At 37.5% G+C, this 20302-nt stretch overlaps 1 protein-coding gene across 4 annotated transcripts in view; it reads right to left on the bottom strand.

Annotated features, from left to right (window-relative positions):
• Window positions 1-863: 863 nt before the first annotated feature.
• The window catches only part of CCDC83 (coiled-coil domain containing 83), a 48538-nt gene continuing 29099 nt past the window's right edge, over window positions 864-20302 (bottom strand). For all 4 annotated transcript variants that reach the window (XM_049713458.1, XM_033431881.2, XM_049713457.1 and 1 more), the window contains exons 8-12: window positions 19499-19567; window positions 13990-14111; window positions 10452-10531; window positions 9579-9778; window positions 864-5287 (exon numbers count right to left, since the gene is read on the bottom strand). In XM_049713458.1, the coding sequence (XP_049569415.1) occupies window positions 5129-5287; window positions 9579-9778; window positions 10452-10531; window positions 13990-14111; window positions 19499-19567 (630 nt within the window). In that variant the 3' untranslated portion in view covers window positions 864-5128. The remainder of the gene's footprint in view (window positions 5288-9578; window positions 9779-10451; window positions 10532-13989; window positions 14112-19498; window positions 19568-20302) is intronic.

Raw genomic sequence — 20302 nt, 5'->3', positions numbered from 1 at the left:
TAAAGATCTTATCTATAAAAAGTTTACCTTTCTTTCTTGAAAAGAAAATTGGCCAGTTCACTCCATATTGTTACTAACTTTTCCAAGGACGTTTCTGTTTCTGTTGACCTTTGAAAGATTGTCCTAACAAAGTATTCTGCCTTCCTGTCAGGAAACACTCTTGCTGCCATTCACACTGTCACTTCATGGAGTGGATTGGAATATGGTTATTTGGGGGGACTTTTTTTTTTGGCTGTGCCACGCGTCTTGCAGGATCTTATTTCCCCAACCAGGGATCAAACCCGTGCCCCCTGCAGTGGAAGCATGGGATTCCTAATCACTGGACAGCTAGGGAATTCCCTGGGTGTGTGTGGGGGGGCTTTTTTTTTTTAATCTTTCTGAAGTATAAAACATATCAGTCACGTACCCAATCTTAAGTGTCCTGCTTGATGAATGTTTGCGAAGTGAACATGTCCATGTTAACTGCCACTCATCAAAATTACCAGAAAACTCTTTCATGTACCATCCTCGCCATTCCCCTCCACAAAAGTAATCACTCTTCTGACTTCTATCATCAAGATTAGCACGCTCGTCCTGTTTTTGAATATTGTGTAAATGGAATCATACCGTATGTGTTCTTTTGTGTCTGCCTTCCTTCACTCAGTATTACGTCTATAAGATTGATCTACATTGCTGCATATGGAAATAGTTTGTTCTTTCATTACTGTATAGTATTCCATTGCATGAATATAGCACAATTTACTTACATATTCTACTGCTGATAGTCTACTACTGTTTCAAGTTTTGGCCTATTTTCAGTAAAGCTGCTAGGAACATTCTTATCCCTGTCTTCAGGTAAACATAACCACTTGTTTCTGTTCCATATTAAGAGTGAAATTGCTGGAGCATGACATACATATACACATATATGTATACATGTATACATATATACATACATATATATGTTCAGCTTTAATAATTACTGCCAAACATATTCCAGAGTGTTTGTGCCAATTAATACTCCCATCAACAACTATGAGAGGAGTTCAAATCACTCTGTATCCTTGTCAGTATTTACTATTTTCAACTTTTAAGTTTTAGCCATTCTAGTGGGTGTATAGTATATCGTGGTTTTAATTTGCTTTTCCCTCATCACTGATAGTGTTGATCTCCTTTTTAGGCTTCCTAGTCATTTGGATATATTCTTCTGTGAAGTGCCTCCTCAAATCTTTCTTTCTACTGATTTGTACAAGTTCTTTATATATTTTGGATATGATTTTTTGGTTAGATATAGGTATAGTAAATAAATTCTCCCAATATGTGGTTTGCCTTTTGACTCTCTTAATGGTGTCTTTTAATGAAAAGAGATATTAATTTTAATAAAATGCAGTTTATCAGTCTTTTTATGATTGGTTATTTTTATGACTTTTATTTTTCCCAGGGAGGTGGTTGATACAGGGAGCAGTAGGCTTGATGGAGCCATGTGGAACACTACCAAATCCACATTTACCCACATACCAGATGTAGTTTAAAATTTCAGGCATAGGCTTTGAGGATCTATTGGATGTGCACAGGGGAGCATGAAAATATTCTTATATTTTCTACTAAACGCTTTATTGTTTTACGTTCCATATTTAGGTCTCAGATTCACTTTGAGTTGATTTTTGTGTATGGTATGAGGTAAGAGTCAATGTTCATTTTTTTCCCAGCTACACAATTGCCTCATCATCATTTATTATTAAAAAGACCATGCCCCCCCCCCCAAGTGAATTATAGGGGCATCTTTGCAGAAGTCAAGAGACTGTAAATGTGTGGCTTTGTTTCTGGACTCTTTATTCTGTTCCACCGGACTGATTCTTCATTTTTGGGCCTGTAGTGCACTGTCTTAATTACTGAAATGTTATGTTAAGTCTTGCAGTTTGGTAGTGTTAAGGTCTCCAATTTGTTGTTTTACTTCAAGATTGTTTTGGCTATCCTAAGTCTTCTGCCTAGGTTATAAATTTCCATAATAATGTTACAAAAAACTTGTTAACGTCTACAAGAAAATGCTAGCATTTTGATTTGGATTGCACTGAATCTATAGATCAAGTTGGGAAGAACAGACATCTTAACTCTTTTGAATCTTCCACTTCATGATAATGGTGTATCTCTCTGTTTATTCCATTTATTTAAGTTTTCTTTAATTTCTCTCAACAATGTTTTGAAGTCTTCAGCATAGAAATTTTGCTTATATTTCATTGCATGAATTCCTTGATATTTGACGTTATTGATTCTATTTTATTTTTCCCAATTGTTTGTTGCTAGTATAAAGAAATACATTGGATCTTTATTGACCTTGTACTCTGTGACCTTGCTAAATTCACTTGTAAATTCTAGTAGTTTGTAGATTACTTTGGATTATCTACATACAAAACCTTGACATCTCTAAGACAATTTGCTTCTTTCTTCTAATCTCTATGCTTTTAATTCCTTTTTCTTGCCTGGTTAGAACACTCCAGTTCTAGTCAACACTGTTGAATAGAAGTGTGATGGTGAATATATGTCTTGTTCCTGACCTCAATGGGAAAATGTTTAATATTTCACTATTAAATACAATTTTAGCTACAGGGCTTTCTTTTTTTTAAAAAAAAAAAAAAAGATATTCCTTCTTTGCTGAGAGCTTTATCATATTATTATGAATTTTTATCACACTGTTAAACTTTATCAAATGCTGTATCTAGTGAGATGATCATATGAGTTACCACCTATGTTCTGTTCATTTTACCCTTGATTTTTTTATTTTGAGATAACTTTAGAATCACATGCAGTTGTACAAAAATAATACAGACAGATCACATGTACTCTTTATCCAGTTTCCCTAAAAATAAGCATTTTTTCCAAAATTATAGTACAATGTCACAACCAGGGTATTGATATTGATATAATCCATTGATCTCATTCATGTTTCCACTCTGATTACTGAATATTAAACCAACCTTGCATTCTTTATTCATGAAATATTATATATTATAATATTGCTAGATTCAATAAGCTAATATTTTGTGAATGATTTTGCATCTATCTTCATGAGAAATACTGGCCTTTAATTTTCTTTTCCTGTAATGATGTTGCCAGGTTTGGGTATTAGAATAATATTGACCTCATAGAATAATTTGGAAGTGTTTCTTTTTTCTCTGTTCTCTGAAAGAGTTTGTGTATATTTGGTATTGTATCTTTTTGAAATGTTTGGAAAAATTCACCAGTGAAGCAAGCCAGCTGGCTTCTTAAATTTTTTAAATGCAGATTGGATTTTTAAAAACATATCTAGGCCTAAATCAGAATTTTTGTTTCCTCCTGTTTTGTAGAAATATTTTTCAAGAAATGTGTCCATTTCATCTAAATTGTCAAATTTATGGGGAAAGTTTTTTTCTGCTTAATTTCCTTTTATCCTTTTAATAATGTCTGTAATTCTGTAGTGATGTCTCTTTTTCATTTATTTCCTCTCTTTTTTGATTAGTCTTACTATGGGTTATCAATTTTAATTAACCCTTCAAGGAACCAGCTTTTGACTTTGTTGATTTTCTCTTTTATATGTCAACTTTCTATTTAATTAATTTCTGCTCTTTATTTCCTTTCTTCTACTTTCTTTGGGTTTATTTTTGCTGCTTTTTTTAGATTCCTGAGATGAAAGCTTAGATGATTGAATTTTCAAACTTTCTTCTTTTTAATACATGAAAGGTTATAAATTTCCCTTTAAACATCACTTTAACTGGTCCCCACAAGTTTTGATGTCATATTTTTCATTATAATTCAGAGTATTTTTTCCTTGTGATTTCTCCTTTCACACATAGGCTTTTCCGAAGTATCTTGCTTACCTGAAAATTACAGCTTTGTTTTTGTTGTTGTTTTTAGTTATTTCCTACTGTGGTCAGAGAACTGTTCCATGCATTTCAACTTTTTGAATATTTGTTGTCACTTACTTTATGGCCCAGGATATAGTCTATTTTTGTAAATATTTTATGTACACTTGAAAAGTATGTGTAATCTACAGTTTAACTTTTTATATCCTTAATGATTGGGGTTTTGTTTTGTTTTTTAATCAGTTATTGAGAGAGGTGTGGTAAGACCTTCAAGTCTAATGGTGAATTTGTTTCTGCCTGTTTTCTTTTTTCTTTTTTTATTGTGGTAAAATATACATAAGGTTTACCATATTGCTTTTTAGTTTGGTAAATTTTGTTTTATATATTTTGAGATTATATTATTATTTAGAATTGTTATATCATCCTGATGAATTAATCTGCTTATTATTGTGACATATATTTCTTCATTTTCTTAACACTTCTTACCTTAAAGTCTACTTTGTCGAATAGTTTGGTCACACCAGCTTCCTTCTGGTTAATGTTTGCATGGTGTATTTACTTTCAATCTATCTGTGGCCTTATATTTAAAACGTGTTTCAAAAGAAAGAAAAAAAAAGGCATTTCTTGTAAAAAGCTTTATAAGTAGAACTAGCTTTAAAATGGAAAGCTGATGCCAAATTCAGGCACAGTCAGAGTGTCCTTGGCTTGTGGTACCAATAAGAGGGAAGGAGTGATGACCTTGGATAGAGACTCAGCAGTTTAGACTTGATATAGCTGATGGGAGATGGACCTCCCTGTTGATGGAATATTTTTGTAAAAGAAATTACCACCCTCAAATTTGTTTCTAAAATGTTTGATTTTCATTATAGTGTTAGGTTAAAGAAGAGTAGACTTGAATTGTGGACTGGCTATCTATCATTCAGCACCCTCAGAGGGAAAGATGTGTAGTCAGTGCTATGCAGACCTCTAAATTTTCTCAGAAAATTCCTAATTGAACTATTTCATATTGGCATCCTAGATTGATCAGTAAATTTTTAAGTGGTAAGCAACCTCAGAGACCATCTTGGCCCACTGTCATGCTCCTCTGTACTTGAATATGGAAATACAAAGTGTACTTTCATTTTTGTCACTCAGACCATGCAAGTAAATGAATAGCTGGATACTCAGATCTTTGATTTTAAATGTAATTATGACCTTTAGAAATAACTGCTTTGAAAATGGACCAAAGAGTAAATAAAATGGGTGACTGATATACCTCAGTTCCCAAAGGAAATGTATAAGAAGCTGTTTTTACTTTGCAGATTTCAGTCTTAGAGAAAAGACTTCATCATTTTATATGTGATGTGGCTTTCCGGGCTCCTGACGTCATCATAGAATTTGACTGGAGTCTCCTCTTGGGAATGGATGGGCATTTTCTTGCTCTCCACAGTCATGAGCTTCACTTCCAGGGGGCCCAAGTTTACATAATCCTATGGTGAACAGACACAGAGGAGAATAGGAGAGGTTATTCAGCAAGTTACCAGCCTTCATAGATCAGGTTTTATTTACTATAGTTGGCCTCTATATGACAGATTTCATTGCCCTCCTGATTATCTGAATGCTGTATGACATGTGAAATATGAGAGCTACTGTAAATAAAAACCACTCAGTAAAGTTATATACCCAGTGGGGGCATGGTAGGCAAACCTCCCAAAGAGCAGGCAGCAAGCCTTGCAGGCTTGTCTTCTGGGGGCTTGAGCCGGGGAGGGAACATCAACTACAGCAGGGAGATATATTCTCTGCAAGCTCTTTAATTGGTAAAAGGAAGTAGGAAGTATTGGCTGCATTTATATAGCCCTCTGCTGGCCAGGATATAACCACAGCAGAGTTTTTTATATTAATCAAGAACAAAATGAGTGATCTGCAAACATCTTTGACGATAAATATCTTTTTTTTAAATAAATTTATCTATTTATTTATTTATTTTTATTTTTGGCTGTGTTGGGTCTTCGTTTCTGTGCAAGGGCTTTCTCTAGTTGCGGCGAGCGAGGGCCACTCTTCATTGCGGTGCGCGGGCCTCTCACTGTTGCGGCCTCTCTTGTTGTGGAGCACAGGCTCCAGATGCGCAGGCTCAGTAGTTGTGGCTCACAGGCCCAGTTGCTCCGCGGCATGTGGGATCTTCCCAGACCAGGGCTCGAACCCGTGTCCCCTGCATTGGCAGGCAGACTCTCAACCACTGCGCCACCAGGGAAGCCCGACGATAAATGTCTTAATATTGAGCAAATCTACATGGGTTTTGCACATTTCACAGGATCTACTGTAGATATAAAACTTACCACATTCTGTCAAACTGAATATAGTTTCAGATATCAACAAACAGAATTAGAAGTCTAATTTATATGAAATCCCACAGCTAACCCCAAACTGACTTGAAACAGCTCCAGCCCTACCCAATGGGCCTTCCTCTTGGAAGCTTCTCCAAGCTGTAACTCCTTCTTTTGGATTCCTTCAACACTTCAACATGAGTGCCCACTATGTGCCAGGCTGTGTACCAAGTGCTGGGACAAAAGACTGGTCAGGGAGACAGATACAGGTAGGACATTCCTCCTGTACAGTAATCAATGATTTTATCAGTTTTCTACTAGCATGTACACTATTTAGGGTAGGGCCTGCCACATAGGCGTCTTTGAGACTTCATTTCTTCCTGTTCTTCCCCTTAAATTCTCAAGCATCTAACAAGTACCTGGCATGTTGTGAGGGTCTCAATAAACATTTATTAGAATTTAGGAGAGTCAAAGAATGAAAAAGGAAAGCAATGTTTTATTAATATTTCTCAAAAATTCATATAACTGTATGTAGCTTTTAAAATACGTAATTGCAGAGCTACAATAAATGCGAGATAGGAGAAAAGTAAATTGATGGAAGTCTACCATATATTTCAGAACCATCTGGAGCAGGATTCTGAAGTAATAGACTCTCTTAGTCTGCTTGAACTGCCATAGCAAATACCACAGGCTGAGTGGCTGAAACGACAGAACTTTATTTCTCACAGTTCTGGAGGCTGGGAAGTCCAACATTAGGATGCCAGCATGGTTGGGTTCTGGTGAGAGCCTCTTCCTGGCTGGCAGATGGCTGCCTTCTCACAGCGTTCTCACAAGGCAAAGCCTCTTCTTATAAGGCCACAGTCCTATCAGGTGAGGGCCCATCTTCATGACCTCATATAACTTTAATTAACTCCTAAAGCCTGTATCTCCAGATACAGTCATATTGTGTGTTAGGGCTTCAACATGTGAATTTGGGGGAGGGGTGGGGACAAAATTCAGTCTGTAGCACATACAGTACCATTTCCACCACATCAAAAACTTCCGTGGAAAGTAAGGTCTTAGAAGAGAATGTAGGCGAAACATTCTCTGACATAAATCATACCAGTGTTTCCTTAGGTCAGTCTCCTACAGCAATAGAAATCAAAGTGAAAATAAACAAATGGGACTTAAACTTACAAGCTTCTGCACAGCAAAGGAAACCATAAACAAAAGGAAAGGATAACCTACGGAATGGGAGAAAATATTTGCAAACGACACAACCAACAAGGGCTTAATTTCCAAAATGTACAAACAGCTCATACAAGTCGACAACAAAAAAACAAACAACCCAATCAAAACATGGGCCTAAAGAGACATTTCTTCAAAGAAGAAATACAGATGGCCAATAGGCACGTGAAAAGACGCTCAACATCGCTAATTATTAGAGAAATGCAAGTCAAAACTACAATGGGTTACCACCTCATGCTGGTCAGAATGGCCATCATTAAAATGTCTACAAATAACAAATGCTGGGGAGGGTGCAAACCTCCTGCATGGTTTGTGGGAATGTAAGTTGGTGCAGCCACTATGGAAAACAGTATGGAGGTTCCTCAGAAAACTAAAAATAGAATTACCATATGATCCAGCAATCCCACTCCTGGGCATATATCCAGACGAAACTATAATTCAAAAAGATACATGCATCCCTATGTTCATAGCAGCACTACTCACAATAGCCAAGACATAGAAAAAGCCTAAATGTCCATCAACAGATGAATGGTTAAAGAAGATGTGGTACATATATACAATGGAATACTACTCAGCCATAAAAAAAGAATGAAATAATGCCATTTGCAGCAACATGGATGCAACTACAGATTATCGTACTAAGTAAAGTAAGTCAGACAGAGAAAGACAAATACCATATGATATCACGTGTAGAATCTAAAATATGACACAAATGAACCTATTTATGAAACAGAAAATCAGGGACATAGAGAATAGACTGGTGGTTTGCCAAGGGGGAGAGGGGGTGGGAGAAGGGAGGAGTGGGAGTTTGGGGTTAGCAGATGCACACTGGTATACATAGAATGGATAAACAACAAGGTCCTACTGTATAGCAAAGGGAACTATATTCAATGTCCTGTGGTAAACCATAATGGAAAAGAATATGAAGAAGAAGAATGTATATATACATATACATGTATAACTGAGTCACTTTGCTGTACAGCAGTAATTAACACAACATTGTAAGTCAAATAGAAAAGAAATTTAAATAAATTCAACGGATAAAAACATAGAAAGTAAGAAGGTTTTTCATTCAACCAAATGGTATGCAAGTTTGGAATTTTATAGACAGTTGTCCACTAGCGTGAGGTTATTGTAACATACAAGGCGTCATGATTCCAATATACTCATGGGGGTGTTTGAGTGTTATAGAGACTAGAGCTTTAGTCTTTAAATTATCACTTGATGGTAGCAGGACTGAGTTGTACTTAGTTAAAACGGTTTTTGTTGATTTATTCAGTTTCTTTTGCTTTCTTAATTACTCTTTCTCCTACCAGACTTTAAGTTCTAGGAGAACTTTCAAGGTTATTGGTAGTACCAAGAGGGAAAACAGCAAGGGGTGGATGTGAAAGTGACTGGAATGTACCAAAAGGTTTTAAAATTAAAAGGCTTGATAATCTAGGTTTCACCTACTGGTATATGTGACTGTTTGTACTTTCCAAAGATGGTCATGCTATCATATACATCCTATCCCACGTGCTTTTCTTACAATATGATGCTGACCTTCCTCTTTCAAGATGCAGGACCTGCACTGTTTCTCTTTGGGTGGAACTTTGTAGCTACATCGACAAATAGAATATGATGGAAGTGTTGATGTCCGATTTCCAAGGCTAAGTCATATGAAACATTTGGTCTCTGGGACTGATTGCTTTGGAAGAAGCCAGATACTGTAACAAAGGGAAAATAAAGGTGCCCTGTAAGGAGGCCCATGTGAAGAAGAACTGAAGCCCCCAGCTTAGCCAGCATCAACTTGCCAGCCATGTGAGTGAACCACCTTGGAAGTGGATCTTCCTGCCCAAATCAAGGCTTCAGCTAAATATAACTGCACCTTCTAGAGAACCCAAGTGAGGACTGTCCACTGGAGACCTTCCCAAATTTCTAACCAACAGAAGCCCTGAAAGAGAATAAATGAGTTATTGTTATAAGCACTAATTCTTTAGGTAATTTGTTATGTAGCACTAGATAACTTACATGGTATACTAGTAATGGATGTCTATAAATGAATATATGTAGTAAGTTGGGCAAAGGTAGGAGTGAAAATAGTATCTAGTGACAGACGTGAATGGTTGGCAAATTTTACTAATAATTGCAAATAGAATTTTTCAGCATCCATACTTCAGGTTAATTTTCTCCACTAACTAATAAAGCAACATTTTCTCTAGTAGTCAAGATGTTTTCTCATGAATCTTACCTTGAAATCCCGCTCATCCTCATACAGTAAGTATTTCATATCAGAGGCTCCAAACTCTATGCTTGAACTCTCTTCATCTATCTTCAGCTGCTGGCTGTATCTGCTGCTATCCTCATGACTAAGATGTAAAGCACTGCTCCCAAGTGCTAAGCTCAACAAGTCTCTACTTTTTACTTCTGCAGGTTGCAATTGTGACTTTTCTGGGATGAGTGCAAAGAAATTAATTATGTACAATTTTTGAACAGATTAAAAATACAATACATACTTTGTCACTTATTTTTTCAGTTTTAGTTTTTTTTGAATTGAAATATGGTTGCTTTACAATGTTGTGTTAGTTTCTGGTGTAGTGACTCAGATATATATATATATATATATATATATATATATATACACGCTCCTTTGTCACATTTTAAATTTGAAAGACCTTTGAGAATCTCCTGGAGGAGAAAAATTTGAGAATTAGAAATGTAGAATCTAGGTATTAAAGTGAGAGTCCTATTATTCGAAACTACATCTAGGTTGTATTTCCTTCTGTTAGCTAATAAGTTATAATAATCACATGGGGACCTGTGAGTGTGTTGGTATTTTGGTTGGTTGGCTAAATTGGAGCACAAACCATGCCAGTGTAGACGTCATTCCATCCCTCTCTACTAGTGTCTATTTAATTCATTGTGACACATGGTGACTTTGATTTGAAAAGTCACTAGAGAAGGGAGATGGGTTAGGTAAGCTCTGCAAGCACAGAGAAATATGGAGGAGCTGGCAGGCATTATTCCCTGAATAGCTCTCTGATATAAGGTTCCTGTCCATAACAAGAAGCGCAATTAAGTGTTTGTCAACTTTTTAAAAATCACCATTACAATAAAATAATACCTATATATGTTTCTGGCAACTCCAAAGGCATTTCTTCCTGTGCCACTTCCTGTCCAACAGCTTGAGCAAGATATAGTCGCCTAAAAACAAATAAGAAAAGTAGTCTGTCAGTCAGCAAATATTGTACCACCTGCTCAGTAGTGTCTTATCTCTCTGCTGGGTGCTGGAGACACAGATGAGAAAGGGGCATCAGGCCCAGTGGGGTGGCAGACAGGCTTACAGTGTTTGATGGTGGTGGTTTGTACCATGGTGGGTAATTATGTGAGGAGCACAGTGTCAGGAGTGCCACGGGGCAAAGAGAAGCAGCACCGGATTTAGCCTTAGGAGGTAAGGAAAGGTTTCCAGGAGAAGATGAAACCTGCGTTGAGTCTTGAAACACCAGGGGCTGTTTGCCAGGGAAGAGCTTGGGGTGAGGGGAGGGCATCCCATGATTAGGAAATAACAGGCTTAAAGTCCCAGAAATGAGAGTGATCATGACACCAGTTACGTCACTGTTGCAGGGAATCCAGATGAGGAATGGGATGGGATTTGAAATAAAGAGAAAAAGAGAAAGACAGCAGTAGGAATCCAAGATGACACCTAGGTTCTGGCTCTCGCTGAGCGGCGTGTTCCAGCTACAAACCTGGTGAGTTTGCGTCTGCTGTTGCAACTCTCTGCATTGCAGAGGCCAGTGGAATTTTCAGTCAGAAGACATGATACCTTGAAAGCTCCATACAGCATTGCCATGAAGTTTGCCTGAAGCTATAGCATGAAGCAAGTGCCCCTGGCAGATGCACCAGCCATACTTCATGCTTAGCAACCAGAGTGAATCCCCTGGATTACAGGCTGTCAGTTACTTAAAGACCACGAAGGAAGTGTTATCTGAGATGCTTAAAGCTTAAAGCAAATAATGTAACTACATACAATATTTATATCTTAAAACCTTCTTAAGAGTTAACTTAGTGAAGCTCTGGTCTGCAGGTGAACAAGTCTGAGGCTACAGAGTTCTCTTCTTTCCTGGTTTTACTCTTTTGAATAACTAAGATCTTAGTAAACGCCGTAACCTTCTGAAGTCTGGCTTCTCTCTTAATCATTAGTTTATTGTCACTTTTGTACCACCACAGGGCGGCAACACTTGTTATAGAAAATATTTTACAGAACGTTATCATATGAAACTAGCGTTAGATTTGAGGTACTGGTCCACCTAGCCTCAGCTCTGCGGCATGGGAGTCCCTGGGCAGTCACCTCTAGCTTATTCAGCTCATCTAATGTATCAGACAAATACTATGATGTTCTATGGGAGTCAGGAAGGAAAGAAGTTTGGGGAGCTCTGGATGGGAAATACAGTAACTCTATTAGGTAGAATACCCCATTCTTCATCCAAATAGGGAAGTTTTTATATGTTTACTGGGTACTGTTCATGTCTATTTCTCACCCTACCAGAATATACAGGACTAAATTCTCAACAAAGAGGTGGAAAGAGCAGTTACCATAAATTACACAGTATGTGTTAACATTTCTTTGACTTGAAAATGGATACAGGAAAAGCTCCTGAACTTTTTCTTCTAGATAAGCATTGTAACAGATAATTGAGGGTTTACACATTTCTGTTTCTTTATTCGGGTCTTTCTAAGATGTCCTAAACACTTGTCTCAAGGACAATCTAGCAAGGAAGCAGATGTTTAAAAAGTAGTCCCTACTGTGATAAATGCTAGTTACAAAGGAAAAGTTCAGTGTGCCATGGAGGCAAATACCGGGCCCCTAACCCAGTTCTTATAAACGTCGCCCATGCTGTTTCTTTTCCCTCGGACAGATTTTGAATTCATCTCTCCCAACTCTGAAGCAAAACTAAGCACTCAGGTCTCTCACTAAAGAAAACCAACCCACAAAGCATTGATGAACAATGTGGATTTTACTGAAGATTTCTGTGGGGAAGCTAGAGGATAGGTTTAAATTGCATACAATACAGCAAACAACTTAATGAAAATCGCCATTAAAAGTTTCCCATCTCCCTTTCCTGTCCTTGCCAAGCTCTCTCTGGCCGATGAAAGATTTCCCCTTTATTATAATGAGCACTTCACATCCACATCAGCAGCAAATCAGGTGCACTAGACTGAGCTGACCAAAGCAGGAAGTGGGGTTGGCAGTTTACAGGGTAGCTCTTTTCCTAAGGGTTGGCTGGTTCGGAAGAGAGAAAAAGAACACAGCGGACAGCAGGTGGAGCAGTGGTTGGAAGGCACAGCTGGCAGAGATTCAGCGTGATCACAAAGTGGTGGCAGTAGCAGGTGCTTCGGGGTAGAGGCGGGACGGGAGTGTGGAGCTGGAGACCTGATCATAGGGAGGGAGGCTGGCAAAAGAGAGCATTGCCTGCTGGGGTGACAGTGAGGCCCGCCACCCCCTAGGGACCCTCAAGGGCATCAGCTCAAGAGACTGGAAGTACAGGAGTCCAGTAATCAGCCAATTCATTCAGCCTGACTGCCTGCCTCACTTACACTGGTATCCGTGGCTCCAGGGCGGCATACATAGACTGTGAAAGGGAGGCAGGTGGCCTCTTTCTCTGTCCTGCCCCACCCAGTGTTCAGCCTATAGAGTAATTGCACCATCTCCTGTTTCTCCAATCTTGTATCCCAACACCCATCACTTAGCTCAGCAAATAAAAACCCCACAACTTGTATCTACCCTTCTTGAAGCACATGAGGAAGTTTGCCAACAATAAATACTTTATTATGTCTCTAATAGTATTTTTTCCATGCCACACAAGCAAGACCTACTCAGGTGGAAGTGTTTTCCTGACCCTTCCACCATGTTGAACTTCTCTCCCATCTTGCACATGTACACCTTACATTTGTGTGATTTAATTCCTCGATCTTCCTAAGCATGTTACTATTTAGGTTATTTCTTGTTTCTGACTACTTGTCCAAATTATGAATGCCACTTTGGGTTTTAATACCACATTCCAGGGCTCTAATTTTTCATCAAGATTGGTATATTAAGACTTTTTTTTGTCAGGTAAGAAAAAGAGATAACCTAAACTACAAAGCCATATACGTATTTGATTTCTCTCATGCAGGAATAAATGTGACTTGGAATGCCAGGCTATTTTCTCTGCCTAGAAAGTAGTTTGCCTCTTTCATTAACTGTCAAAGGAAACCACTCTATAATCCACAAGGTAACCAGTTGCTCAGAACACTCCAGGAGCTCCCATCAAGTTGATCACTCCCTCCTGTGTGCTGGCTTCGAACCCCGTACCTCTTCCGCTGTACTGTTATGCGTTTATTTTTATGCCCAATTCCCCTGCTGGCCCAGAGGCTTCTGAAGGACAGCAGTTGTGACATTCATGTTAAGTGTTTGCTACTATGACCACAGTGCATTGTTAGAAAAAGCAAGTCAAAGTCTGCACTGGACCAGTGGTCGGTTGTAATGATCTTATACCTTCCCCATGGCCATTTTGTGAGCTCCTTTCTTTTCAACTATTAAAGAATTGTCATCTTAAAAAAAATAACTTTTTACAGATACAAATGTTAAAAAAAATACTTTCTAGATATGTAATGACTCTCACCTGGGTATTTTGAGATCCACAAGTCTGCAGTTGAACAGCTGATCAATAAGCACCAAATTTTCTCCTTCCAGCTCATGAATAGCATGTTCCAGTTCTTCCACTTCCTTCCTGTGATTTGCGATCTATTCTCAGGAAAAGAGAGTGGGTGTTAGTACTTATGGACTTAGTTCTATCTAGTCCTCTATAAAAAACTCAACTTTTAAAAGTGCATTTGTGGTACTTCCCTGGTGGTGCAGTGGTTAAGAATCCACCTGCCAATGCAGGAGACACGGGTTTGAGCCCTGGTCCAGGAATATCATCCCACATGCCGTGGAGCAACTAAGCCCGTGTGCCACAACTACTGAGCCCGCGTGCCACAACTACTGAAGCCTGCGCGCCTAGAGCCCGTGCTCTGCAACAAGAGAAGCCACCGCAATGAGAAGCCCATGCACCACAACAGAGAGTAGCCCCCACTTGCCGCAACTAGAGAAAGCCCGTGCAACAACGAAGACCCAACAGCAGCCAAGAATGAATAAATTAATTAATTTTTTTAAAAAAAGTGCATTTGCCTGAGGGGAAGATCTATCCTGTATTATTTATTACTGGGTTTGCTCTAAGAAGGAACAGGTGGGACTTTTTTCCTGGTCATTTGCAGAACTTGGTTGCATGATTAGGCAATTATTACTGAATGGCAGGAGCAGTCCTTTCCTACTCTTCAGAAACATCACTGGATTTATCTGAGCTGGAGGCAGAGATAAATAAGAAAATAAGACTAATTTATCACTCTGGTGTTAGTAGCTAAATGAGGCTCTATCTAAGGTTAATTATAAACAACATAATGAAAACTAATAACACTGGGAAAAAATCTTTATTATGGCATTTAAAAAAGAGAAGTACAGGCCTAGGAGCCCTTTCTATCAGCCTCTATAGGACAATTATATTCTCTCTTGAGTGTGCTGGAGTCATTCCGAGAAACATCAGAGAGATGAATTGTTGTTCATTCACTCATGTAATTGTACTGTATGCCTACTATGCGTCAAAAACTATAGTACACTTTGGGAACAAAGGATCAATAAGATACAATAACCTTCAAGGATCTGTTAGTTTAATGGTCAAGAGTGATAGCAACAGAAAATAGTGTGATAAAATCATAATGGAAGCCATCCAGGGACTGTGGGAGAGAGAGAGGTTCACCCTATGTCCGCCAGGTGTGAGGGGGTAAGGGGGAGTTAATGGAAGAGATGACCTCTCTTCTGGATCTTGAAGGCCAAGTAGAGATTCTCTAGCAGACAAGAGAGGATATATTCTAGGCCGAAGGAGTCACATGGATAAAGGCACATGTGCCTTCTATCCACATTTTGGTGTGGATAGAAATAAAATGGGAATGGGGAGAAGTAGAAGAACTGGACAAGTAGGGGAGCCAAGTAATGCTAAAGAGTCTTATTTCTATCTCGCAGGTGATGGAAGGTCCTTCGTGGACATAGCAGGCTTAACGTTTACTGAAGAAATGTGGCTAACTCAAACAGGAGCAAAATTTGCTGGTTCTGTTGATAGAGTTCCCATCAATCTTTAAGAAATGTATTTTGATAACTTTTGTCTAAAGAAGGCTTGATTGTGGGAAGAATATATAGAAGAATGTGACTAGATAGAATCCCCACCTTCCCTCTCTGCCCCCCAAAACAGCATGAGCTGGATTGAGAGGTGCTCGTGTGGAGAAGTCAGGACAATAGAAGAATTAGAAATAAGACAATAAAATAGAAAGTGATCGGCTGGTGAGAATAAACTGGAAAAAGTAACGTGTCTCCAGGGAATATGATGAAATAAAGGCACAGGGTAGGGGTTTCGATTCAGTATCTCTTGTTAGGAGTTGCCAAGAGCATAACTGAGATGAGAACTTAGAAAAAGATGACTAACATTTTTGATTTGTAGTTGAAATTATTGTATTTTGGAATCTGGAAGCACTCAGTATATTACCAGATGGATATCCCTTTCACATAAGTCATTTATTAAATGCTTGAATTCTTACCATGGGTAAGGCTCTGTCCTGGAGGTAGACGGATACAAAATCCAATAAAGTGTGGCTCCTTCCCTCAAAAGAGGGAACAAGTATACAAACCAGTGAACAAATATACAAATAATTATAATATAAAACAGTACCAGTGTCATAGAAAAGGCTCAAATATTGCTGCTGGCTTAGAGATGGAAAGAAAAGCATATATTATTTACCAGCCTTAAACAATTTCACAAAACCATTTAAGTCCATGATTCTACATTACAGAGCTAGGTGTTGGTGCTTTAGGATCTCATGTTTTTAAGATATGATCAGCTTGATTACAAGCCTGAATGCCTTAAGGAAAAGTTTATAATTTTCAGATGTCAAAGGATGAGGAAAAATCATGGTTAGAGGTTGTAAAAGAAGGAATTAATAGAATGTGTGACTAAGGGTTTGGCATACTTGGGAGGCAGCACACACAATTCTTGGTCTCCTGCCAAAGCTGGGAATGAGGGCCCATTTGGGGAGTTAAGTCCAATCTTTCAAGCTATGGATATCCTGTGACATCACCTATCCCTGTAGAGTGCTAAGTAAGGTTCTCATCAATTGCTATCTCCCTCCCAGTCTTTTGAAATGTTAGGGAAATGAAAACTAGTTCCTTTTTATAGCCGTCTAAATACCTTTAGTTTCTGGGGTAAGAAAGTATAAAGAAGGAAGTAGAAGACCTCTTTTCCTTCCCCACCCCTGCTTCTCCCCAGATACCCAAGAAATGTACTTAAGAAATTGGGCAAGATAATTTAGTTAAAACTATTATAAGTCAGGGACCTCGGATCCTGAATAAAATGCATGCTCTTGAAATTTTCCCCTGCAAGATCCAAGTTAGCTTTATGCCTCCTCACGTTTGAAACTCTGATTGCTAACCTCTTTGAATCCCTTTGCCTAGTTTTTCCAGCTTTCCATTTGTTGTTAGTCCAGGTTATTTGGAAATTTGAATTTTCTTCATGTTCCTAATAAGCATGCTAAATAAAACCAGATAATAAAAGTCATGCAATGGGACATCTCATTCTTCCCAGAGATGTCAGTTTTTGATTATTGTTGAAAGACAGTTAAATGGAGAAATATTTGGGGGAGTTCCACTGTTAAATATCCCTTGTTACTCATTCTAAGCCTTCCTCAAAGAAATTAATTGACATACATTGTTCTATTTCCAGGCAATTTTCAATTATTGTGATAGTACTTATAACCAAAACTGGTTTTAATTAATTTTGTGAGTAAATTTAATGACAACAAAAATGAATATTTATTGAAATAAAGAGAAATTAAATATATTGAATTATATGATTTGTTCTTTATTAGTGAGCTCTTTTTGCTCATGATTCAGTTAAACTTGACATTTTTTCTGTCTTTTGTTTCCACTGAATTATGAGAATTAAAAAATAAAACAAAACAAAATGTAATTTGTGGCTTTAGTAGGAAGGACCAAGGCACAAAATGGCCTTTCTTTTCAGTTGAATATAAACTTTTGTAGTTATTTTCTCTGAACTTAACATCTATGATATCTTATAAAATTTAAGGTTTGAATTGTTAAATTATTATCACTAGGATCAAACTGTTATATTTAATAAAAGTATAAGAACCAAGTTTCTCCCTAATATTCTTTAACTATTGAGCTCACCTTGAGTTTTTAAAATTAATACTTATTTTTTAAAATTGAGGATTCATCTTGATTAGTTTTGGAAATAGTATGGATTCCTACTCACCATGACTTTATAAAGGCAATTTCAAGATAATTATCAATATCATAGAAAGCATATTGATTTTTAAATTCTTTTGTTTCCTAGGCTAACCAACTCTTTTCAGTCAAATGGGAGCAAGGAAAATGGAAAAGAAGCTGATGGTAACATTTTTACCTCGGGTGTCTGAGCAGATGGCAAAAAAGGAAATGAAGGAAAAGAATATCTAAGAAGAAATTTAATAAATTATGCTTCAGGTATGTTGAGTTTGCAGTGCCTTTGTGACATCTATGTGGAAATATTTAGTTATTGAATTGTATGAGCTGTTTGTATATTTTGGAAATTAAGCCCTTGTTGGTCACATCTTTTGCAAATATTTTCTCCCAGTCTGTAGGTTGTCTTTTCTTTTTGTTTGTGGTTTCCCTTGCTGTGCGAAAGCTTATACACTTGATTAGATCTCATTTGTTCATTTTGTTTTTCTTTCTTGTACCTTGGGAAACTGACATAAGAAAACATTGCTATGATTTATGTCAGAGAATGTTTTGCCTGTGTTCTCTTCTAGTTTTACGGTGTCTTGTCTTAATATTTAAGTCTTTAAGCCATTTCGAGTTTTGTGTGTGTGTGTATGGTGTGAGGGTGTGTTCTAACTTCATTGATTTACATGCAGCTGTCCAGCTTTCCCAACACCACTTGCTGAAGAGACTGTCTTTTCCCCATTGTACATTCTTGCCTCCTTTGTTGAAGACTAATTGTCCATAGGTGTGTAGGTTTATTTCTGGACTCTCTTTTCTGTTCCATTGATCCACAGGTCTGTTTTTGTGCCAATACCACACTGTTTTGATTACTGTAGATTTGTAGTATTTTCTGAAGTCTGGGAGGGTTATGCCTCCTGCTATGTTCTTTTTCCTCAGGATTGCTTTGGCAATTCTGGGTCTTTTATGTTTCCATATAAATTTTAGGATTAGTTGTTCTGGTTCTGTGAAAAATGTCATGGGTAATTCAATAAGGATTGCATTAAGTCTGTAGATTGCTTTGGGTGGTATGGCCATTTTAACAATATTAATTCTTCCAATCTAAGAGCATGAGGTATCTTTCCATTTCTTTGAATCATCTTCAGTTTCCTGTATTAATGTTTTGTAGTTCTCAGCATATGTCTTTCACCTCCTTGATGAGGTTTATTCCTAAGTATTTTATTTCTATTTTTTGGTGCAATTTTAAAAGGGATTGTTTGTTTGCATTCCCTTTCTGATATTTCATTGTTAGTGTAAAGAAATATAACCCGTTTCTGTATGTTGATCTTGTATCCTGCTACCTTGCTGAATTCATTTGTCAGTTCTAGTAGTTTTTGTGTGGAGTCTTTAGGGTTTTCTATATATAGTATCATGTCATCTGCATATAATGACAACTTTACCTCTTCCCTACCAATTTGAATACCTAAAGAGGCAATTTAAAACAGCAGAGAATGAGGTTAAAATGATCCTTAAACCTTGCTCCCATCACCCATGAGGAAGTAGGGTCCAGAGGAAGGCCAGATCAGTTTTAGGACATAAAGCAGCTTTGCACACTTGAGTATGTTGTATGAACTGTAACACCAAAAATGATTTCTGTTTATTATTGAGATTATTTATGGTGTTCATTGAGTAACAACTTGTAATAAGATTAGGACTCCACTTGAATTTCATTTTACCTCAGTCAGTCATGGTTCCATGCTTTTCCCATGACTTCAGCTCATAAATAAAAGTCATTTCCAGTTCAAAAAAATGAGAAAGAAGAAATTGGCTTTGTTTCTAAAAATTCCACGTACCTCTTTTTTGAGCCAGTCATTCTCCCAGATCTCTCGATAGCTGCCCTTGTCAATGAACCTTATAGCATTCTAAAAAAAAAAAAAAAAACTTTTCTGTATTAAAGAAGAGCTGCCACATAACATTTAAGAGTTTTAGCAATGGGGATACACAATCAACTTATCTGATCATTTAAAATTATGTTTTGCAATTACTTTGGAAATATACCTAAAAACTTTTGGTGCAGTTGTTCTTTCTTTATTATCCTATTGTATTGTTTTTGTTGATTTACGTTGCCTAACACAGGTGATTGAGAGAACTGGACAATGGTTGTCCATTCAATTTGGCCTCTATCGTGACTGAATCTGACTGCTTTGGTGAAATCAGTCATTAATTGATCTCCTCCACAATTAAGATGGTTAAACTGCAGTGATCAAACTTCCTTCAAGTTTATGGTCACAGACATAATTCAATATATAGCAAAGGCATGAATAGATTATATAACTACCTTTTTAATTTGAAAGATTTCTGCATGTCAACAATAACAATATACATACTTACAAACCTAACAGCCAATAGTTTCAGGATAGCAGGCTGTAGCTAGATAGTCTCCTGGAGAAAGGCATTTTAGACAAAGCAAACAGGAAAATCCTTATTTTATCAGTAGGATCTTAAAATGTAAATTCATCTTCAGTTACTAGGATATTTACAGTTTCACCCAAAGGAACTTTATAATGGATGACAGATTCTAGTTATATGTGAGGTACTTTTATATGGATACCGTGCTACAAACGCAGGAACTGAAGGACATAACCACAAGAAGAAAA

Source organism: Orcinus orca, chromosome 8, assembly GCF_937001465.1.
Source record: "Orcinus orca chromosome 8, mOrcOrc1.1, whole genome shotgun sequence".
NCBI classification, from domain to species: Eukaryota; Metazoa; Chordata; class Mammalia; order Artiodactyla; family Delphinidae; genus Orcinus; species Orcinus orca.
Note: the sequence above shows the minus strand (reverse complement) of the source record. Positions and strands in the feature narration are given on the sequence as shown.